This window comes from Dermacentor silvarum, chromosome 6 (assembly GCF_013339745.2).
Source record: "Dermacentor silvarum isolate Dsil-2018 chromosome 6, BIME_Dsil_1.4, whole genome shotgun sequence".
Taxonomy (NCBI): domain Eukaryota; kingdom Metazoa; phylum Arthropoda; class Arachnida; order Ixodida; family Ixodidae; genus Dermacentor; species Dermacentor silvarum.
The window spans coordinates 125,655,714-125,679,572 of record NC_051159.1 but is presented as its reverse complement, the minus strand read 5'-3'; the positions used below and the strand labels follow the sequence as shown (position 1 = coordinate 125,679,572).

At 47.7% G+C, this 23,859-nt stretch overlaps 2 protein-coding genes across 6 annotated transcripts in view; one reads left to right on the top strand and one right to left on the bottom strand.

The window, feature by feature from the left end:
* LOC119455940 (DNA-directed RNA polymerases I, II, and III subunit RPABC3) overlaps positions 1 to 5,716 on the bottom strand; it is a 132,365-nt gene extending 126,649 nt beyond the window's left edge. Inside the window, exon 1 of one of the 2 annotated variants that reach the window (XM_037717490.2) lies at positions 5,619 to 5,716. In XM_037717490.2, coding sequence (XP_037573418.1) covers positions 5,619 to 5,691 — 73 coding nt within the window. In that variant the 5' untranslated portion in view covers positions 5,692 to 5,716. Of the gene's footprint in view, positions 1 to 3,478; positions 3,641 to 5,618 lie in introns of those variants that run through there. The other variant, XM_049669449.1, reaches the window with a different exon arrangement.
* Positions 1 to 23,859, top strand: part of LOC119455939 (protein UBASH3A homolog) — a 67,668-nt gene that overhangs the window by 3,578 nt on the left and 40,231 nt on the right. Inside the window, exons 1-5 of one of the 4 annotated variants that reach the window (XM_037717488.2) lie at positions 5,875 to 6,182; positions 6,516 to 6,569; positions 7,133 to 7,319; positions 21,153 to 21,348; positions 22,849 to 22,947. In XM_037717488.2, coding sequence (XP_037573416.1) covers positions 6,079 to 6,182; positions 6,516 to 6,569; positions 7,133 to 7,319; positions 21,153 to 21,348; positions 22,849 to 22,947 — 640 coding nt within the window. In that variant the 5' untranslated portion in view covers positions 5,875 to 6,078. Of the gene's footprint in view, positions 1 to 5,873; positions 6,183 to 6,515; positions 6,570 to 7,132; positions 7,320 to 21,152; positions 21,349 to 22,848; positions 22,948 to 23,859 lie in introns of those variants that run through there. The other 3 variants (XM_049669443.1, XM_049669444.1, XM_037717489.2) reach the window with 3 other exon arrangements.

Here is a 23,859-nt window from a genome sequence, read left to right as displayed (position 1 = left end):
GGAGGCGCTTATTGAGTCACGGCTGAGCTTGGGTGACGAAACAGCTCAACGCACCCACTCAACGGTTTACCGGTGCTACCGCTACACTCTTTCCAGAGTTTCTAAACAGGAGCACGTGACATCGCGCGCCTCTTTTTTTGTTTACAGTAGCTGCCAGATTTCAGTTTCAGGCGCAGCGATGAGACGCGGGAAGGGGAAACAAAAAACCGCCTCGGGACACTCGAAAACGTTTTGCGCAAGAGCGACCGTGTCGACAACAAGACACGAACTGCCGCAGCATCTGGTGTCCTCGAAGTACTATGTGAGCCCATGTTCCAGGGGGATAATGAAACGATGTAGGCAGATTGTAGCTCACCAGCTACAGACTAGAGGTGGCGTCAAAAATTCCTTCTTTTATCTCTCCCTCTGTGTGTGTGTGTTTTTACGGAACGGCCATTGATATCGGCACTGTGTCCAGTTCGTTCACTGGCACACAATAAATGCGACATTAAAAATACCCTAACCTCCCTTATCTATCTCTCTCTCGCTGACTTTACAGAACAGTCATTGCAGGTTTCTGTTAAAGAAAAAAAAAATTACTTCAAAGCGTTGATAAGCTCGCGGGGCCAGCCCGATAACTGTCTTAACCGCGCTACGATTGCTTTTCCAAGCAACAACCAACCTGCTCGGCATGAAATTCTTTTGAATTACCAAGTAACTTCCATTTTTACGTGGAGCTGAAAGGTTGAGCTAGGTAGGTATACAATGTGCGTCAATATTAGTTAGAAAACACCTAAGCGGTACTAAAGTAACTACTACCGCAGAATCACGATCTAAGGACAAACTCGCTCTACTAGTGGCTCTGCCATGGGCTGATCTGACTTCTTCATACCTTCTATTTCAGTGCAGAAATATAGACAATTAGAGATTCGAACGCAAGTCAGTAGTTCCCTTTTGACACCGGTCACGAAATTGGTTTCACCAGCGAGGTGTATCACCGTGTATTTCAGTTCCAGTCGCCTGTCAACTCATCATTTTTCATATCTCCCTAGCCAGACCATTCCGCGGAAACCAATAAGGCGGAGATGGGCTCATTAAAATATTATTTGGCATCCACCCGTAGGTAGCACGTAGAGAAATAGAGAATGAAGGAACCGCAGGGAGGTTACTAGACGTTTTGTCCAGTTTGATCTTTTACACGTGGGGACAGGTTAGTGGGAAAGAGTGAGAAAAGGACTTCACATGAACAACGCCTACCAAAAAAAAAAAAAAAAAAGAAGAAAGCAGAGCGTGGCTTCAACTGGGCGCTCAAGTCGTCGCCTAGGCAGCACGTAGCTATAGAGGAAACCCACACAGGTCCCTTAAAAGGAAAGAAGCTTCGTCAGCTGAATAACTCGACACACTTTCCTTTTCTCACTTACACTCCACTACTACTACTCGTCCTGGTTCGGGGATCGAACCCGGTACCAAGGGCCTCCACTTCGTTAGAAACCACCGAATGCAGTAGAGCCTCATCAATACGAAGCAACTGCCGCTCTCGAAAAGAGCAGGCGCAAGAGCGCACTCCGAGGGCTCCAGGCTCAGGTTCTCTCTCCCCCTTTTCCCCTTTCACTCGTCTAACAATATTATTACTTGTAACGTCGGAGAAAACGACGCGCTCACGCTCCCAGGCACGAGAGGATTCGCGCAGAGGGCATGCTTCGCGGCTGGAGAAGCTGGAACGGTAGCGAAAAAGGAGAGAGAAAGAAATGAATAAAGGGAAAGGGGAGAGAAGTAGACGCTTGCCGCTAGCCTAGCCGCCTAGGGAACAGGTACACTCCGCGCGACGACAGCAAGCAACGGCAGCAGCGGGGAAAATGGCGAGAAAAAAGGCCGCTCGGTGCGCGCGAGCAAGGCTCAGCTGCAGAAGCAAGCCTGCGCTGGCTGCGCGCGCTATGAATGAGGAGACGAACTTGACCTTGAAAACGGTTGGCGGGAGGGGGGGGCGCGGCGCGCGCGCTGGCGGAGAAATCAAAGGAAGAAAAAAAAAAGACGAAAAAGCTCTCGACCGATTTGGCGATGCTCCTGAGTAGATCCCCGGCCGCGCGGCCGGGGCAGCAGCAACACCAGCGCGCCGAACGACGGCGACGGGCATTGAGGAAACTGAGGTAGAAAACAAAAATCGATCGCCGAAAAGAACAGCATCGGGCGATATTTTTGCACGCGGGGCGGACCGTGACACCGCTACACTCTCTCTATTATACACGTATATCGCTCGCGTCCGTCCGTCCATTTGCGAACGATGTGTGTCTGTGCGCTAGAGGAGAAAGCTCTCGCTGTCACTAGGGCTGGCTGGCTGGCGCGCTAACGTTTGTTTGTCAGGTGCGCGCGTTTGCCGAGAGCGCAGGAAGCGCGGAGTGGAAAAAAAAAAAACATAACTGAAAGAAAAGCGAGTACGCCACCGAAGCAAATACCTTCGACGTGGCAGCAGGCGGGGCATGCAACAAGACAGGCCGGCCGCGGATGTTTACAGGGGGCGACAGAAAGGGAGTGGCAATGAAATCCGTGAAAATTTTCTTCTCCACGCAATTTTAAGCTTTGTCAGCACGATACAAAACACAACAAAAACAAAAGAAACGAGTGGAGAGGCGCAAAAAAAAAAGCAAACTCCAATGACGTGGAACTTTCAAGAGAAGCCAAGTTGTACATCGCGCACGCACAGGCAGGTGCAGCTAACGAGATTACAAGAGTCCGAGGACAGCGAGGGAAAACAAAACAAAAAAGAGGAGGAAAGAAATGCAGAAAAAAAGATGGCTGAACCAACCCGAGAACAGCAAGGTGGTCAAACACAGAATGCCTGCAAGTGGCTTGCGCCATGCGTCTTTTCCTTCAAAGGCATCCCGTGAAAGGAAGCAAGCCTTGCTTTCCGCGCTGAGGACGTTTAGATAACCGAAAAAAAAAATGAAAGCAATACAGAATGTCCTTTTTTTTTTTTGTTATGCTTGTTGTTTGCAGCGCGGTGATTCATTCGGAGCAAGTGCGCGCGCGCTCTAGAGCAAGTGCGCTACGTGGACACAGCCGCTGCCACCCCTCCAACCGCACCTGACATAAAACAGCCCAGCGCCAGCCGAGGTGAAGCTCGTGATATAGCTCGACGTGATAACGCTTATCAGCCGCCGAACGCAGCAGCTTTACGCTTTATCGGTCGATCCAAAACATAGGAAATAAACACACCTCGGAAATCAAGGTAACGCGCTTCATCTCCGCATGCGCGCGCGCCAGAACGCGTGGATTTGTTCGAATCGCGCGTCGAGAAAGCGAAGATCGGTACTAATTTTTTTTTTTTTTCGAGAACGACGATGATCGTACAAATATGTTTCTCCACCATCCCATGTCCTTCAAAGGCTAAAATCTAGTTTTTCCTGCATTTTTCTTATCGTTCTTCTTCCTGCTACATTTTTTTTCGTCGCATTGATGAACGGGACCGAGATTTTGCGGGGAAAAAAAAAACGAAACTCACCAAGGAGGCTGTCGTTCGGCCATGGTGGCTGTCACACGGCGAGACCGGAGCGCCGGCGACGGACCGCCCTTCGAGCCGGGGACTCGGGCCCGAACTAACTGCGTCATTCCTTGAAGACTCGCGCGCCGAGCGGGGAGTTTTCCGACGGAGCTTGGGGCGACTGAGAATGCGCCGTATCATTGGAGCGCCTTCCCTCCTTCTCGTCGACATCGGCGCGCGAGCGCGCGCGCGCGGACGTCCCCTCTCTTGCGCCACAGTCCCTTCGCGCTCTCTCTCGCCCGCTTGTGTCGTCACCGGGAAAACACTTTCAAGCGCCGCCCTCCTCGCTCTTCTCCCGCCAGGGCCGAAATGCTTACGTAACGTTCCTTTCGTCCTTTCCCGCCCCATCCGCCATACATACACACACGCACCGCCGCCGCACGATCGCCCGCTCTTTCGCAGTTTTTTCCTTTTCCCCTTTCGCCGCTTCCAACCAGAACAACATTTACTTACTACTCTCGCTTTTTTTTTTTTTTCAGTAAAATCGTTGCATGCAATCGAAGCGTCGAACAAAACGATGAAAGGGATGGCGTGGATCGACCTAGTTATACTGGTTATATTCGAAGTCTCTGCAAGGCGGCTCACTACATAGACCTTTCCTTTCGATCAAGCGCCACTGACTTTTTTTTTTTTTTTCGTTTCCTATACGGTACGCGAATCGATTTTAACGTGACTGATATGGCGAACGTAGCAGCCGACGGCTCGTTCCGTGGAAATAATAAATTCTCGAAGGCACCTGCAAATATGCCTGTATCTCTTTAATCGAAAGCATTGTCCTTCTAATTTCTCAACATTATTTTGCAAGTCTGGTTGGCGGGCCATCAATATATCGAGGACGCTGTTGGACACATCACGACAGAAAAAGAAAATGGGGTGGGGGACGTGTAATGGCTGAGGTGGGTGGCTAGCCTAGTTGAGGTGCTGCAGCGTGCCAACAGCATCAGCTGATACAGGCCCACAACAAGCGGCTGCCTAACTGCGGGCCAAGCCACCGGCAAAGGCTCCGCGCATGCGCGTATCGCCTCCCCCCCCTGCGCGACTGCCAAGGAAGCGCTGTCCGCAAATAACAATCACACGCGCGCTGATTTGTTTACAAAGCACAGAGAAAGAACAACAAACGGACACGTGAATGCAAGTCAACTAAAGCAGCTAAAACACAAAACGCCGAATAGGAACGGCGTTCAGAAAGCATAACGCCAGCTTGATGCTCCGGACACGCACCAGCGCAATCGATAAACACGAGGCGCTACGCCTCTTGTGAGACATCGAATTGAATTCTAGAGTTTTTTACGCGATTTGATTATGAGGCACGCCGTAACGGAGGACTCCGGATTAATTTTGACCACCAGGGTATCTTCAACTTGTCCCCATTACACGGCACATGGCCTTTTTTGCACGTCGCCCCCATCGATATGCGGGCACCGCACCGCGCCCAGGATTTTGTGAGGCATGTGATGACAGTGGTACATGATGACAGTGGAAGCTCGCCAAAAGGAGACGGATGCTTTGGAGAACCCAGCATTCAGAGATCGTCATACGTTATACAATATTTCTCATTCTATCGGATGCAACTTCGTAGGCTGAACTCTAGCAGGGATAATATGCATGTTGACGTTTAATGCATTTCCGAATAAACAACTACTACTTATTTTGTTGGACATATGCTATCTGAACGAAAATAGCGTACGAAAACACGCTCATGTATTGCGAAGACGGCTTCATGATAATCAGTTTCGGTTTCGGCACGCTCGGTTTTCCCTCGTTATTTTACCGGCTTGCTTCGGAAGGTGGAGGGCACGAAGCGTGCGACCGCGTGTACAACGCACGAGCTGCTTTCTCAACCTGCGTGCACTCAAATGATTGCAGTTAGCGGCTACTTCACTAACTGTTTCAGTCATTGCATGCGTGGACATGCTGTGGTGAGAAAAATAAAAGCAATAAAGAATCGTGCAGTTGAAATACAGCGTCAGCGTCATTCATTTGCCGGCGTGCACTGCACGTGGTTAGACGGGATGAAGTACTCTCTGGCATACCAAAGCAAATGTACTACGTGGTAACGAGAAGCTGTTCATTTGCACTCACGTAATAGCCGTAATCTTACCTCTGTCAAATTTCTTTCCTTCGGGATCGATGTCTTTCACGTCGAAAATATCCTCGAATAACACACCCGCCATTTTGGATGCACTAGCGCCCCTTGTGGATGACAGTTTGGTTTGAAACGTCACAGAACAAATTCAGCAGGATGCTCATTGCGTATAACATTTTAACACGCTAACGTTTTAAATTTAATGACTGTTTGCAATAAAATTTTGTTGGATATCTTGGATATCTTTAATAACAGGAAACGGAAGTGACTTTAAGTACTCGATCCAAAAAAGCAAAATGGCTTGAGCTTTTTCGTTTTATTGCGGTTCTGCTAGGGCGTTATCGCCTGTGTTTCTAATTAGATTTTTGTTGCAGCCGCTATGGGCCCGTGTATCAGCATTTAGTGCGTGGTGAAGTGACTCGTGCGCTATCAAATAGTGATTGTTTTACACCACGAGACAATGTGACAGCGTCGAATGGCTGCCCCTCCTCCACGCCGAAATGTCAGCAGTAGGCCGCACAAGCAGCACCTGTCTCCTCTTCAGGTTCTGCTGCAAATGGGATTTCCAAAGCATAGAGCGTGAGTGCAGGCCCGTCACCTAACGAGCTTAAGCAGGACGCAGTCGTTCGCGCTATGGGTGCCCGTGCATTGATTTGGCAGTGGTGAAGTCAGCGGAGGCACGTCCACGAGTCAAGGACCTGTGATCGTGCGCCTGTGACTAACTGGAGCGCTCCCGTTTGCGCCTCTCGTAGGCGGCTTTGAGAGGAAGCTTGTCGTCGTATAACGCTTCCTAAGGCCTTGAACTCTGGTTTTTACCAAGCGCGCACTGCTGTCGTTTCCTGCGCGAGTGCTTTCTTTTCACGGGAGCTGATTCGTCATCGTTTCAATTTTTTTTCTTCTTTCTCGTTTCAGCGAGAAGGCTCTTGCAGCGACGGGGGACAGGGGAGTGCAGTTAGCGGCTGATTGGTAATGCCGACTTTCGAGCTGTTTCTGGTGTCGTGTCTCGTGAAATGGTCTGCGGGTTCTCAGATTTCGATACCGTAGTGTGTCCGTCAAGAATCAGAAGCCGATATCGCAGTGGGACCTTTCCTACTTCCAAAAAGAAAATCGCCTTGATTCTATAGCGAGTGTCAACATGTGTGCTCGCTGGACCATTGTCACACAAAACAATCTTTTAAAGTTCTCCATCACAAAAAGTGTCAAGGCTTCAGTTTCGTTTATGTGTGTAATTGACACATCTAGCATCTTTCATAAGATGTGAGCACTTGGTGCTCCCTACGCTTTCAAGTTAGCAGTAGATGAAAATATGTTTATAAGGAAATACTTGTTTAACCACCCTATTTGGCACTGAAGTACCAGAGACTATTTGCTGTTTAATGAACGCTTACTCAAGCGTGGAGTTTGTCTCGATTTAGTCCCCGTTTGATTTTAGTCGCAGTGATCTCGTGCATGTTATGCATGTGTGTTTCCTGTCCATCCTGTGTCGATACTCAACTGCACTTCCTCACATTGTTTTCATCCCTTACCAGGCTCTTAGCTCACGTCAATGACCCCACCTTGGACGACAGCACCCCTAGAGAGTATATCCTTTACCTCTGTCCGGTGGGACCCCTTCTGGAGCAGCTGCAGAAGTTCTCTCTCCAGTCTATGCTGCAGTGTGGACGCAACGGTGCACACAACTACTTGCCGCACATCACATTGTGCTCTTTTTTCCAGGTAAAAGCTTTTCAGCTTTACTTCAATTTGGGCATGAAAAGTTAAGAAAAACCACACTGTTGCATACACAGGACACCAATCGCTAACTATCAGCTGTTTATATATCAAGAAAACTGTTAATAGATAATTGGCCGCATTGAATCTGCAGCAACACATTGCTGAGCCAACGAACACCATCATTTGCCACTGATTAAGTTGATCTCTTTGTTGCTAAAAGCTATGGAAGGCATGCTGATACTTGTGTCAGGAGGAGCAACCTCAATGGAATATGCTTCGATGACTTACGTAGCTTTTTCTTTGGTTGCTAAACGTGTATACGATCTCTCTTATCAAAAATTGGTTTGCACTTGCATCTAGTGCAGTGCACCTAGTGCTTGCAGCAGAATACAGTTTTGTCAGTATTCGTGCAGCCTGTCATCTAATGTAAGCAGCACCACATGATAACACAGACAACCAAATAGAAGAGAGAGAGTGCTCGTACTCTGCAGTTCTACCATTACCTAGGGAATCCTCGCAAGGCTGGCTTTTTTTTTTTCCATGTCGCTTTGCAAGTAGCATTTTGAATTAGCAGCTACTATCATAAAGGCTAACAACTTCCAGGTTTTCTTCTACGGGTGCTGGTGCTGCTTTGTTATTGAAGGTATACTGACATGACATTTGCAACTTTTCATTTCTTGCTTGGAAAGCCCCAAATAATTTGCTATAGTAGCTTTTGTACAAACGAGCCATCATAGTGTCCCACATTCCCTTTAACACTTCATTTCTTTATTAAAGCAAGCCAGAATAAGCAAGAGCATGGAGAGGAGCTCACTGTCTTGTTTTTATGGGCAGTTGTTGAGAAAATTGAGTGTTGAAAATTTTAATAACCTTACTAGTTGGCCTCTCTGCAAAGGTGATCTTAGGCCGAAGTCTTTCACACAAGTATTCCTTGTATGTGCATAAGCAAAAACTAAAGGAAAGGATGATCTTGACCTCTTAAGCAGACGTCATCGGCTCTCAACAAACGACAGAGCAAGCTGGAGTGAGTGCTAATACATTGCAGTGTTCTGCTCCCATGTGACCCACCTTCTGCATGACACTATGATGGCTCGTTTGTACAAAAGCTATTATAGCAAATTATTTGGGGCTCTCCAAGCAAGAAATGAAAAGTCGCAAATGTCATGTCAGTATTCCTTCAATAACAAAGCAGAACCAGCACTCGTAGAAGAAAACCTGGAAGTTGTTAGCCTTTATGAGAGTAGCTGCTAATTCAAAATGCTACTTGCAAAGCGACATGGAAAAAAGAAGCCAGCCTTGCGAGGATTCCCTATGTAATGGTAGAACTGCAGAGTACGAGCGCTCTCTCTCTTCTATTTGGTTGTCTGTCTGTGCTGAAAAATAGCACATGATCTGGGGTATAGCAACTGCAAGACATAAAGCAGAAATTGATTCATTTTGTGACTATTGCGTTGCTGAGCATGGGGTTGGGTGTTTGATCCCCAGCTGCGGCGGCCACATTTCAATGGGGGCAGAATGCAAAAATGCGTGCGTGTTGTGCTTTAAGTGCATGTTAAAGAACCTCAGGTGTTCAAAATTAAACCAGAGCCTCTCCCCACTACAGCGTCTCTCATATCCCACTGTGCACCGTCTGGATATTAAACTACACAATTTAATTCATTTTGTTACAGCTCAAGAGCTACCATTGTGTCATTTGGAAGGGGAAACAGCGGGTAAGATGAGGACTAAGATATATCGACAACATAAACACTGACTAACACGTCTTTATTGCAACAAGTACTATATAGAACAAGTACAGCCCCCCCCACACACGTTGAGCATATTGTCAAAGATATACGAGGTGTGTTCAAAAAGAAACTGAACGTTTGAAATAGCGCGCCAACCGGCAGAGGGAGCACTCTGCAGCTACTGAGAGCATGTAGCGGCAGGTTTAGACAACAAACTGCTATTTGCTGCGTTTCGCTCTCACCATTAGTTGGCGAGCTACAGCCGCTGAAGTCAGCACATGAACAAGCTGTTCTTCAGATTGGTGCCAAAGTGACAATGAAGGAATTGGAAGAACAGTGTGTGTATGTGAAGTTCTGCTACAAACTTGGGAAAACTTTCACAGAGACATTTCACTTGCTTAGCCAAGCATACGGGGAGGACTGTATGAGTCGCACACAGTGCTATGATTGGTTCAAGCGTTTTGAAGACTGAATAATGTCGGTCGGTGACAATCCCAAGCCTGGACGACCTTCCACATCCACAGATGACCACGTCGAGAGAGTTCGAACTGTGATTCGTGGAAATCGTCGTTTGACTGTTCGAGAAGCAGCTGATGAAGTGGATAACAGCATAGGATCATGTCATGAAATTTTGAGTGACAAACTTGGGATGTGTCGTGTCAGTGCAAAATTAGTGCCGCGTTTGTTGACTGACGAACAGAGGCAAACCTGTGTTGAAATCAGCCAGGAACTGCTCGCCGCTGCCAATGACGATGAAAACTTTCTTAAGAACATCATAACAGGCGACGAGACATGGGTTTATGGCTATGATGTTGAAACAAAGGTGCAGTCATCGCAGTGGGTGGCCAAAGGTTCTCCTCGTCCAAGAAAAGCATGTATCGGTCAAAAATGAAGGTGATGTTGGTTGTGTTTTTTGACTGCAAAGGCATTGTCCATCAGGAATTTGTGCCACATGGTTAGACGGTAAACAAAGAAGTTTACCAGGGAATCCTAGCACGTTTGAGAGATTCTGTGCGCTGTAAGAGGCCTGAATTGTGGTAAAATCAGGCTTGGATGTTGCATCATAACAATGCCCCGCTCATGCGTCGTTCCTTGTCCACAGTTACTTAGCGAAACACCACACTCATGTTGTGCCCCACCCACCATATTCTCCGGACCTACCTCCAGCTGACTTTTTTCTATTCCCCAAGCTGAAAACCACCTTGAAAGGACGTCGTTTCCAAACCGTAGAGGAAATCCAGGACAATGCCAGAAGAGACCTGCATGCCATTCCAGAAGTGCGTTCCAGGAGGCTTTCCAAAAATGGAAGAAAATATGGGAAGAGTGCATTGCCAGTAGAGGGGACTACTTTAAAGGGGACAGCACTTAAAATGTTGTACCATAAGCAGTAAAGGTGTTATAGCAAAAGCTCATTTTTTTTTTAACACACCTCGTAAAATCATAGATGATGATGACGAAATAAACTTTAATAAAAATAAAAAATCATTAGCCATTCCACTCTAGGAAGGTGGATTGCCAGCAAAGCTGTTTACCACACGACACAGAGGTGACACAGAATAGGGATGCTGCGTCTAAGTCCGGACTCCTGAGGAGCAATGCGCCTACGAAGAGTGACACCAGGAACAGAGACAAGAATAAAATCTTCGCCGGGAGTGCACACTACACACGGCCTCCCCATTACGAGGAGAGAAGTACAATTCAAAATGGAGAATGGCACCTTGTCTTAACACGTACGACGGTGCCGCCGCCCTGGCAGAGCGACAGGAAACTGGGTGCGCAAGCGGTTGGAATGCCTACAAAAAGAGGGCGGTGTGAACACAGACATGGCCGACGCGAGCCAGTCTTTTGGGCTAAGATTCGATCATAGTACTGTCGTTATCCGTGTTGCTCAGTGCACCAGTTGTCGCTGGTCCTCCGGGTCAGTGCTGGTCAGCAGGTCCTCCCACTGCTCTTCAGAGGGCGCTCTATTTGCTGGCACCTCCCTGACACCATTGCACTGCCAAACCATATGATAGAGCGTATTGGGTATTCCGCAGAACTTACAGTTACAGTTGTATTTGTATAGTGTGGAATGTATCTTGTGCAATAATGTGCCGTGTGGGGAGGAAATTGTTTGGAGTCTTCGTAGGTGCATGGCTTCCCCCCTACTGAGCGTGGGATGAGGTGGTGGGTATTTCAGTCTGTGTAATCTGTAATGTTCTCGCATGTCTCTGTATCGTTTCGGGATGGGTGTCAGACTACAATCGCCTCTCGGGGATTCTCGCTGGTTGGTATGACCGACCTCGGGCTGCAGCATCAGCCGCTATGTTTCCCGCAAAGGGATCGTATCCAGGCGTCCACACAATATGAATGTCCGTTGGGTTGTGTACCTTGAGTAGTATATTGAGTCCCACTGGGGAGGTACAGCCTTTCTGAAAATTTCTACATGCTGCTTGCGAATGTGTAAAAATTGTAGCTTGTCCCTGACAGGTTGTTGTGGCAAGCGCAATCACTGCCTCTTCTGCCAAGTTGGTGATGCTCAGAATGCATGTTGCTGCACTAAGCTTTTTTCCTGATCTGTCTGTGACGCTTACCCCGTGCGGCCGTCTTGCTCGGGTATTGAGCGGTGTCAACGTATCTTGTTGCGGCATCTTTCTCGTATGCCTTCTTGAGTGCTTTGATTCTTGCCTCTTATCTGCCCTTGTGGTACACAGGGTGCTTGGTTTCAGGTATATAAGCAACCGCAATACACTCTCCGAGTTGGAGAGGTATGTGCTTGTGTTCATTGCATCGCTCAAGCCCTTCTCTGTATCCAAGTCGGCATAGGGTGGCTCTATCAAGAATATCAGCCGATGGGATGATGGTGCCATTAAGTTCTACTTCAGGGTCGGGCGTTGAAGGCGGTGGTCGACCTCCCCTTCTTGTGCGCTCTACAAGCAGTTCTGATTTTTGGGGGGCACAGGAGAGGCCACACGCTTTGAGATATGTCCCCATGCAATCAACGCCTTCCTGGAATGCATCTTGTTGTTCCCCCGTAGAGCCTCCTGTGACCCAGAATGTAATATCGTGTACGTAAATGGCATGATTGAGTCCCACAATACCACACAGTCTCTCAAGTAGTTTCATCATTGCAATGTTGAAAAATAATGGAGATACCACTGGACCCTGTTGCGTCCCAAATCGGCAGGGCGCCTTCTTTCGTTGTTTCCATCGAGGCAGCCGCTTTCATCAGCGCCGCCCAGCCGGCGACAATGCCCGACACCGAACGAGACGGGCAGACAAGCGCTCCAACTCGGCAGTGCGCATCCCTTTGGGTGCTTCCCCCGATGCGACCCCCTTCATCAGCGGCCACCTACCTGGCGGCGCGGCCCGACACCGGCAGTGCCGCGAGGACAAAGAGGCTCACGTAGAAGCGACCGACCACCACCGCCACCCCTCGTTCGAAGCGGGGATTAGCGCCAAGGCCATTCTCCCGACCCGGGCAAGAGGACCGTCGGAGGGCAAGGAACTAAGTCACCGACTTTCGTGGAAGGAGTGTCAACCCCCTGTTTCCGGATTGCCTCATCCTTGCTTCGGAGGTTGACATCAGAGGCGGAGTTCGATAAACAATACGACTCCTCTGATTGGCCGCACCAAAGGTCATCCAATTCCCTGGTGTAGGGAACTAGGGAAGACGAACTGCTTAAAAGAGGCCTCTCCAGTGCGACTGGGAGAGCTCTGACTAGAATCTGACTACTTGTTTCAATATGTAAATAAACGTTTCTCTTTCGCTCCTACTCTCGGACGTACTCATCCCCATGCCTGGCGTATTCCTGACTCCAACTCAACCCCGAGGCGCAACAACTGGATGGCGAGCGGTGGGATCAACACAGCGCATCAGGACCACATGGTATAGGGTGAGTGCCTGGCTTTGTGCTTGAGATACATCGGGTCTTTTAGCCCAGAAATTGCTAAATTCCGATATAGCGTTTACAACTGCCCAGATAGTAAATTGTGGTTGTCGCGTTGCGTATCTCAGCATAAAGTGCCGTCAGCATGGATCTGAACAAGCTACATAAGCCAGACCTCATACGCATGTGCAAAGAATTGGGGGTGGACATTAGCCAAATAAGCAGGAAGCCTCATATTATTCAGGCCATTCAGGCCATCGGCGCAAATGAGGATGAGCTACAAGAGTGTTGGGAACTCATTGAGAGTAGGAAGCGTGAAGAAAATGAAGAAAAAGCGCAAAGAAAAGCAGAGGAAGAGCGACAGCTGGAAATGAAGCGTATTGATCTTGAGATCCGCAAATTGATCGGCAGTAACTCTGAAAGCCAGCAAATGCCACACAGCGCGGTGAATTCCTTCTCTTTTAAGATAAAGGATTTAATGCAATGCTACAAGGTTGGCGAGGACATTGGACTTTTTCTTGTCAACTTTGAGAGGACGTGTGAGAAAATGGGCTATTCTGGTGCTTCCTGGCCTCAGCTTTTGTTGACTCTGCTGCCATGCGAGGCGGCCGACATTGTTGCACGATTGAATGTAGAAGATGCTAATGACTACAAGAAAGTCAAAAAGGCGCTGTTAGAGAGATTCCGCTTGTCCGCTGAAGCCTTTAGGCAGCGATTTCGGGGTGCATCGGCAGGGGCAGGCGAGTCCTACACGGAGTATGGCTATAAGCTAAAAGCAAATTTAGTTGAATGGCTGAAGAGTGCCGAAGCGTTCGGTAACCACGACGGTGTCGTGGAGTTAATAGGGCTAGAGCAGTAATAGGGCTAGAGCAGTTCGCGCAGGCTTAACGAGCGCGAACGGCCAAAGGTGAAAGGGGCAGCCGCACCCTCTTCCCTTGCGAAGGGCTCGTGGGGTGCAAACAAAAGTGGCCCCGCCGGAGAGGGTGCGCGAGAACCGAGGATTAGGGGAGACGGCCCGCCCGTCAGTGGACCAGTACCGGATAATGAGTCAAAGGCAGGCGCGCACAACAGTGAGGAGAAAAGGGAATTCGAGGCGAGGCGACCTGTGATATGCAACTATTGCCAGCGGCCGGGACACATAGCAGCTTATTGTAAACGCCGCAAGAATGTATTCTCGTACGTGAGCGACACTGAGGAAAACGATAAACTTCTGGCACCGTACATGCATGACTTGGCAATAAATGGTAAGCAGTGCAAAGTACTCCGAGATTGCGCAGCAACCCTTGACGTAATTCATCCGTCCCTCGTAAGCGCAGATGATTACACTGGAGAATGCGCGTGGATTAGGCAGGTGGTGGAGGCTCAGAGTGTCTGCTTGCCAGTGGTCAAGGTAATCGTCGAAGGTCCCTTTGGTAGGCTAGAGACCGAAGCAGCGGTGTCCAAGAACCTTCCCGTTCATTACCCGTATTTGTTTTCGAACAAATCGGACCAACTCCTAAAAGACAGGGGCTTGAGCTTTTGCGAAGGGACAGTCTTGGCTCTCACGCGATCAAAGGCGCGCGAAATGGCAGCTAAGTTGGTGCACAGGGAAGATGAGGAAACTGATGTATTAGCTGACGGTGAAGACGGTTGTTCAGGAGAAGGCGGTTCAGACGATAAAGACGGAGAAGCACCCAGTCTTAGCGCGATAAAAGAAACGACAGATGAAGGAGTATTGCCACCAAGCTCGCTGGCGTTTCAGAAACTACGCAGCATCTGCGCTACCACTATGCTCGAAGAACAGATGGCAGATCAAAGTATCAGGCGGTTGGACGCGTGTCAGAAGGAGGGTGTAGCGCAAAAGAACATAAGGTTTTTTAAAAAGCAGGGAATTTTGTTTCGCACCTATCAAGACAAGCGCCAGAGATATTTCGAACAGCTAGTGGTGCCGACTAAATACAGGGCAGACATCCTCCATATGGCCCATGATAATTCATGGTCGGGGCACTTGGGCATAAAGAAAACTAAAGCCAGGCTGTTGCAGGAATTTTACTGGCCAGGATGTTTCCGCGACGCAGAAAACTTTGTTAAGTCATGCGACGTATGCCAGCGCGTGGGGAAACCTAATGACAAGTGGAAGGCACCGCTGAAGCTGGTTCCTATAATATCCGAGCCATTTCGGCGTGTTGTCATTGATACAGTGGGACCGCTGCCTACAACTTCCTCGGGGCACAAGTACGTGCTCACAATGATTTGTCCCGCGACTAAATTCCCCGAGGCCATTCCTCTGAGAGAACTCAGCTCATCGGAAATAGTTGATGGACTTCTGAGCGTTTTTTCTCGCGTGGGTTTTCCGGCGGAACTCCAAAGCGACCAGGGTAGTGTCTTTACAAGCGCTTTGACTACAACTTTTCTGGAGCGATGTGGAATAAAGATAGTTCATAGTTCCATCCACCATCCCCAGACCAACAGTGTAGAACGTTGGCACTCAGCGCTAAAACGAGTGCTAAGAACTCTGTGTCAGGAATACTCTCGCGACTGGGAACGCTGTCTCCCCGCTGCAATGTTTGCTTTACGCACGGTGCCGCACGAGTCGACCGGGTTTAGCCCGGCTGAACTGGTGTATGGCCGCGAACTGCGATCCCCCCTCCGGATGCTTAAGGAGACGTGGACAGGGGGCGAGGAGGAGACGACCGTCGTTGAATACGTTCTCCGACTGCTCAAAAGAATGAGCGTAGCACGCGAAATGGCGGAGGCCTGCATGAGCGCCGCACAGCTGAGGGCAAAAACATACTATGATCGAACAGCCAAAAGGCGTTTTTTTCAAGTGAACGATCGTGTGATGCTGCTGCGGCCTTCAAAAGCAAACAAGCTTGATGTGCAGTGGGAGGGCCCGGCCGAGGTTGTCCAAAAGCTCTCGGACACTAACTATGCAGTCAAGATATTAGGGCGCAGAAAGGAAGTGAAGGTATATCACGTGAACTTGATGAAGCCGTACCTGGAGAGACAAGCAGTTGTATGCCTCTCACTTAACGGTTACGATGAAATGCCGATTGAGTTCCCCGTTTTTGGAGAACTAGATAGATCAGAAGCCACCAGTGCAGATATGCGAAAAATGATCAAAGACGTGAATCTGACTGGTGACCAAGTTCGAGACTTGAGGAACCTGATCCAAGAGTTCAGAGATCTCTTTTCCGATAAACCTGGGCGAACCGATGAGATAGTCCATGATATTGAGCTGACCTCCGAAGAGCCAGTTAAAGCGAAAGCGTATCGAGTATCTCCAAAACAGAAAGAAATGATGCGAAAGGAGATTCAAAAGATGTTGGACCTCGGAGTAATTGAGGCAGGCGACAGTGATTACGCGTCTCCCTTGATAATGGTAGAAGTTCCCGGAAAGGAGCCGCGACCGTGCATAGACTATCGGCGGTTGAACTCAATAACGAGAGATCAGCTCTACCCGATCCCCAACATTGAAGAAAGGATAGAAACCGTCAGCAGAGCGCGATACATTTCTACTCTTGACCTCATTCGCGGGTACTGGCAAGTACCCTTGACGACGCGCGCAAGCCGCTATGCCGCCTTTGTAAGTCCTTTTGGTTCGTTCCGTCCGCTAATGCTTAGCTTCGGACTGAAAAATGCCCCGTTTTGTTTTTCTAAGCTTATGGACAGGGTGCTGCATGGCCTAAACGACTTCGCGCTGCCGTACCTCGACGACATTGCTGTTTTTTCGGACTCCTGGGAAGAGCACCTGGAGCATCTAAGGAAAGTGTTTGAGTGTCTAAGGAGCGCGGGGTTGACGGTGAAAGCCGAGAAGTGTGAACTGGGAGGAGCTCAAGTGAGCTACTTGGGACATGTGGTAGGGCAAGGACGCCGCATGCCGTCCGAAGTCAAGGTAGAGGCCGTTGCATCATACCCGCGACCAAAGACGAAAACCGACGTACGGGCATTCTTGGGGCTCACGGGCTACTACCATCGCTACATAAAAAACTATTCCGAGTTAGCTAGCCCGCTCACCGATGCACTCCGAAAAAACGAGCCCACCACGTTGGTGTAGGACGGGAAGAAGCAGGAATCATTCCAAAATTTGAAGTCGGCGCTCGTCAGCCGTCCCATTTTACAGGCTCCCGATTATAATAGGCCATTCATTGTGCAATGCGATGCAAGCGATCGCGGCATGGGAGCAGTACTCTGTCAACATGACGAGGCCGGGGCGGAACACCCCATCGTGTACATTAGCCGCAAACTAAGCGTTCGAGAAGAGGCGTATAGTGCCTCCGAGAAGGAGTGTGCGTGCCTGGTTTGGGCAGCACAAAAACTGGCATGCTATCTCGCTGGATCTAAGTTCACCTTTCAGACGGACCACTGTCCACTCAAATGGTTGCAGAACATGTCGCCCAAAAACGGCCGATTACTCAGGTGGAGTCTCGCGCTTCAGCAATACACATTTGATGTAGTATATCGAAAGGGCAAACATAACGGCAACGCGGATGGCTTGAGCAGGCCATCGGAGTAATGGTACCTAAGAGAACTCGGCTCTAGAAGCCGTGAAGGATGAAAGGCTTTATTATTATCGATAAATTTTTGGGTTTCTGTGAATGTTTGGAAAAGTGTTTGAATGGCTACTTTGATGCTTTAATTTGTTTCATAAGGCAGGCGCGTATATTGGTTTGCTAGACCCGATGGCTCTCGGTGCGAGCATGGCGCTTTCCTGTGCCTTGTGGTTTTGTGTGTGCTTCGGTGTTCGCAGGAAGAATGCCACAATGAAGCGAATGCAGGGATTCCAAGCTGCAGGGGGCCAACAACATTCACATCGGGATGATCCCTGGGATTGCATCTGAACATCGACGCTTCGGGCAACCTGACAGCTGGTCACCCTCAGGTCGGATCTTCCGGCGGCGGAGGAGTCTGTTGCGTCCCAAATCGGCAGGGCGCCTTCTTTCGTTGTTTCCATCGAGGCAGCCGCTTTCATCAGCGCCGCCCAGCCGGCGACAATGCCCGACACCGAACGAGACGGGCAGACAAGCGCTCCAACTCGGCAGTGCGCATCCCTTTGGGTGCTTCCCCCGATGCGACCCCCTTCATCAGCGGCCACCTACCTGGCGGCGCGGCCCGACACCGGCAGTGCCGCGAGGACAAAGAGGCTCACGTAGAAGCGACCGACCACCACCGCCACCCCTCGTTCGAAGCGGGGATTAGCGCCAAGGCCATTCTCCCGACCCGGGCAAGAGGACCGTCGGAGGGCAAGGAACTAAGTCACCGACTTTCGTGGAAGGAGTGTCAACCCCCTGTTTCCGGATTGCCTCATCCTTGCTTCGGAGGTTGACATCAGAGGCGGAGTTCGATAAACAATACGACTCCTCTGATTGGCCGCACCAAAGGTCATCCAATTCCCTGGTGTAGGGAACTAGGGAAGACGAACTGCTTAAAAGAGGCCTCTCCAGTGCGACTGGGAGAGCTCTGACTAGAATCTGACTACTTGTTTCAATATGTAAATAAATGTTTCTCTTTCGCTCCTACTCTCGGACGTACTCATCCCCATGCCTGGCGTATTCCTGACTCCAACTCAACCCCGAGGCGCAACAACCCCTGAGGAGTGCCCTTTGCGGAGACTGCGAACTTGTCGCTGCGCAATCTTTCAAGGCCTACGGTTGCTGTTCATTTGGAAAGGAAGTCTCTGACGTAGTTGTCGACACTTTGCCCACAGTTAGCACCTTGCAGGTTCTTCAACACGGCCTCATGAGACACATTGTTGAAGGCATTAACGTCATGGGCTAGAATAGCATTGTGTTTGGTAGCACCGAGGTTGTCAATGACGCATTCTTTGACAGATAAAATATTCTTTATGTAAAAGAAGGGCGAGTCATGATTTTAAAAAAAAGTGGTTATACCTCAGGAATGCTTTAAGGTGCACTTTCTAAGAATGAGATTTCTTTATTTTGCTTAGAGCTATCGAAGCTACGCTCACACATGCATTGCCTCCTTTGTGAATTGCATATGCTTCAATTATCGAACGCGTGTAAACTTGTCGATATCTGCCAATAACCCTACATGCACAGATATCTGGTGTGCACCCACAATTGCCACAGCGTAGTGCCAAGTTGCTCACTTGCTTCTGGCAAAGGTTGTTTTCGTGTTTTCCGAGGTGAACATTGAGGCACCTTCCAGATTGGCCTATGTACGTGTTCTTGCAGGACAGTGGTGTTTGTACACGACTTCAACGGCACAGTTCACGTGTGGCCGTCTTTGCACGAGTGCTGTCTGATTTTGGCCTCACTAGTGAGTTTCTGAAGAATCGAGAGCTGAGGTTTCTGGACACAAACCTAACTTTTCTCGATCACGTATGTTGGCAGTATGCACCACGCTCAGCAAAGGGCCTACTTCCCTTCAACTCTGCCCACTGGAAACTTGTCAAGCGATCAATAGTGACCGCCGCACTTAGAAATGCCCTTTGAAGGTCGTGCTTCCACAAGGTTGACTCGAGCTTCAAAACTCGAGTAAGAAGATTCACCGACACGTCCCGCTACTACAAGACCTAGTGGGAAATGCTCCTGAAATCTTTTTGCAAGAGTGCGCAACATGGGTAGAATGCCGGCAACTGGTAAAAAATGTACATAATTCCTTACGTTCATACCATATCTCACAAGATCAAAAAAGTTGCTCAGCGAGTAGGAGTTCTTGTTGCTTTTTAAGCCCCAAACAAGTTAGGCCGGCTCTGCAGACTTGTGAGCCACGAAGGACCCAAAAAGGATGTATGCATTATCAAGCTCAGTAGACCGCATGTGAACTGTACTGTCGGAGTCGTGTACAAAATACCACTGTCCTGCAAGAAGATGTACATAGGCCATACCGGATGGTGCCTGAATGTTCGCTTCGGAGAACACGAGAACAACCTTCGCCAAAAGCAAGGGCTCAACTTGGCGCTACATTGTGGCGTGGGTGCGCACCAGACTATCACGCATGTAAGGTTATCAGTAGATACCGACAAGTGCACACACGTTTTAGCCAAACATATGCGATTCACAAAGGAGGCAATGCATGTGTGAGCATGGCTTCGATAGCTCTAAGCAAAAAAGAAATCTCGTTCTTAGAAAGTGTAGCTTTTAGACCATTCCTCAGGGATAACCACTTCTTCAAGATCGATGATTCGCCCTTCTCCTACATAAAAAAATATTTTGTCTATGATTTTATATCTTTGATGATATGCTCGACGTATGCGGGGTGCAGTGCTTGTTCTATATATTGCCTTGTTGCAATAAAGACAGTGTTGTTAGTCAACGCTTGTGTTGTCGATCTTTCTTAGTCCTCACCTTACGCGCTGTTTCCCTATCCAAATGGAACAACATCTAGTCCAACGACGATCTCTTATACCATTGTGTGTTTGTAGCTGGGAAGAGAGAGCAACATTTTCAACAGCCTTTATTCTGAGCAGTCTCATTTAGCATTGGCAAGTTTGCAATTTTACAATTTTGCTATATGCTCCTTCTAATTATTAGTGCTTGTATGCTACCAAAAGCACCCTCTTGTAACACATTTCAGGACATCCTCTTCATAATTGAAACTCATAAACAGAAAAAAAGGCTACAAAGCCTTGAAGCTGTGTTTAATCATACTGTAGTGTTTGTGTGAGAAATGTCTCTCCTTGGAGTGATCATTAGTATTGAAGTTCTCGGCATTCACTTAAGATTTACCTCAGTATAGAATGCCATTCTGCCGGTGGTATCATACATTCAGCTGCCAGTAAAAGCTGATATCTAGTTTGCATGTCTTGTTCCTTCTGAACTTGCTAGAACCATTGTTAACAGGCCATTTGATCGTATTGATATTCCTATTTCCATGCTCTTTGTTCATAAGCCAATAAATGGTTCAGTAATGAAGTGGTCTTTCTGGGAAAAGGTTTTTGAGTGGCTTGCGCTTTAAATAGAGCTCCCGATATATCTTGCCACCAAATTATTTGCTATTATGTAGTTCTACTTTACAACTGAACATTGCACATTCTTGCTACTTGATGTTCAGAGCTATTCACGAGGGTTAGACAGCAGCCTTGATAAATGCATTTCCTTCTCCAAGAGCTACAACAGGTTGAGCTGCACAGTTTGGACCTAAATAAAATGTTGAGTCATGCAGTGCAAAGTGTGCAAGGACCTTTTGTCAAGAAGTGTAAACATTAAAGGCATTGATAATTATTTTGTGTGTGTGTGTGTGTGTGCACGCGCGCGCGCAATAGTGAAAGAATTTGTTTCCTTGTTCACTTTTTCCAGGCTCCCGATGATGCTATTGGACACCTTAGTCGAGCGCTACAGCATGTTGTGGAAAAGCTGAAAGTGGAACTTCCAGAGTCTATTAAGCTCGAACATTACACCTCGCAAACATTTCTTGGACTCTTTGTGGCCGAAGAATACAACGATGCGTTAAAAAAGCTTGCTGTTTATTTTATGCGAGAGGTTTCCGAATTTAGTGAGTATTGCTTTTTCTATTTCTTTCTTTCTTATTAATTAGTTTGTGACTGTTTCGTTATATTTGTTGTACATGTGACATGCATACAGTGCCAACTCCAATTCGACGCACTTTCTTTTTCCTAATAGGGTTCATCATTCCGAATCACTTTAGGTACGAGTCACAGCAGTTAAATTCAGTTATCATTCAAACTATTTTCTTTATCATGTCATTTAGGTCCTCAGGCAAATCTTATTTTTATATTAATGTTATCATTATTATTATTAAAGGGAAACTGAGACATCCACCCAAATGTAGCAATTTGCTACAATGGAAACCCAACCGGGTTTCCATTATTAAAAAATATTTCAATAACTACATCTGTTGGCATAGGTCGGCACATTCACTCACGAGTACATTAATTGATACTCACTCGACACTCACTAACACTCGCAGAGTGTTAGTGAATGATGAAGAGTGGGAGTGGAGGCGAGTATTAACAGGAGTGAGTGCTGGTTAATGTGAGTACCAATGAAAGTCATTGACAGTGATTTTGAGTCGACAAGAGCATGAACATTTTTTTAGCCCTAACATGTCGTGGCTTACATCAAGAAATGTGCAGTAGGTGCCTGGCTAACACGGGCTACCAGTACAGATAGAGGTACTGTGAAAGGTTAGGGCCTGCAACACAACTATAATCACGGCAAAAACGAAATCGCCTTTATGTTTATTACAGTGCAGCAGGATACAAAAAAAAAGTGTACAATTGAACTGTCGGGCATTATACTAAGGAAATGTGATTTATTGATCGTTATTCAGTACAAAAAAGCAAAAGTTGGGACATTTGGCCGTCTCATCTGTGTTAAATTGGGACTCTGGACATTTACTAAAACTTCAGGACTGTCCTGCTAAACTTGGGGCAGTTGGCAACCCTATGCATGTCATATAACATCTCGTGTAAAATTTTAAAACTAAGAATGGCTGCTAGAATAGTTACGTAAGGTGTTAATTTTTCTTGCATAGTGAGGCTGTCTAGCTTTAGAAGAGTTATTAGTTTAGCTGTTCTAATGCATAATAAATTGCTTGTTTCATCTTGATCATCTTGATGGCAAGGTGGAAAATACAGCATCTCCGAACGCTGTATGCAAGTGCTGTACACAAGTATCATTTTTGTGCCTTGGTGATTGAGCTCTGCATTCTGAATGCCTTTTGTTGGCAACTTGTTTCATTAGGGCAGCAGAAGTCTGTGCATGCTTGTACAGTTGGACTTTCATTAATTTGATCCCAATGGGTTGTACAAAATTTTCAAATTATTCGCTTCTTCTTAAGCTTTGTCAAATTAATGGAAGTCAAATGCTCATTGTAGCATACATTTTCTTTTTAGTTTATAACTTACGTTACTTAGCAAGATTTACTCTGCTGCGCATGGTGATTGAGCGTTCACACCGCATACTTACCTTGTAGGCTCAGTGTGCCTAACACGACTAACCATGGGTTGTGCATCGTGTTCTGTCTTTGTAGTTGTATCCGATATCGGAGCACTGGAGGTGTTGGGCACTTGCTTCCCATGGTGCTCATCTTCTTATTCTTCCCTTAGCAAGACTGCTTCGCGAAACAGGCGTAAGCTCGGCACAGACCACTCTCTGACAATCGCTCCCTTTGTGAGGCACATGTCTGCACTAGCTCAAATGCATGTTCCTATTGCACATCTTCTGATGATAGTGATGATAATGATCGTCGTCGTAACAATATAAAGCAGGATACATGTGGTACAATAGAGTGTCCAATGCAAAATGTGTCGCTGGGTTGCAACTTTTGGACAATCACTTTCGCGAGATTTCACATGACTTGGCACCAGACGCATCAGTATCTACAAGCAGTTAAGTGTGAATTAAAAGCATGATTGGCACCGTGCAAGGAGCGATACCAGCAACCGCAACCAACAAGTTTTCTAATGGGTTCCAGGGGCAGTATTCTCACATGATCACTGTCGTGAGATTACTGTGCAAGCAATGCTGTTGGGCATAGATGCCGATGCATAAGGCACCAAGTAATGTAAAATCTCATGAAAGTGATCATTAGCAAATGTCACCCCTGGAACCTGTTAAAAACTTGTTGGTTGCTGCTGCTGGCATGACTAGCTGTGCTTTAGATCGCACGAGGAAGCACACCACATGTTCCCTGCTTAATAATAATAATAACCTTAAAGCAGCAGCCACATTGAACTTATTTACAACATATCCTTGGCTCGTCGTTATCTGGTGTCGGTCCACTGATTTTCAGCTGTGCTATAAGAACACTGTTATCATAAAGGAAGTGTGCACGGGAGTGTATATGCCTCAGACGGCAACCATATTGAACACATTTCAGCTAGGAAAACGGTAGGATGATGCAGCATATGGTGACTGCACAGATGTCGAACACTACCTCACCGGCGATACATCAGAAGTAAATTCAATGTGGTTGCCGCTTAATTCTCACGCGATAGCAGCAGGGACACTCTCAGTAAAACCTGTTGAATCTAGCTAGCAA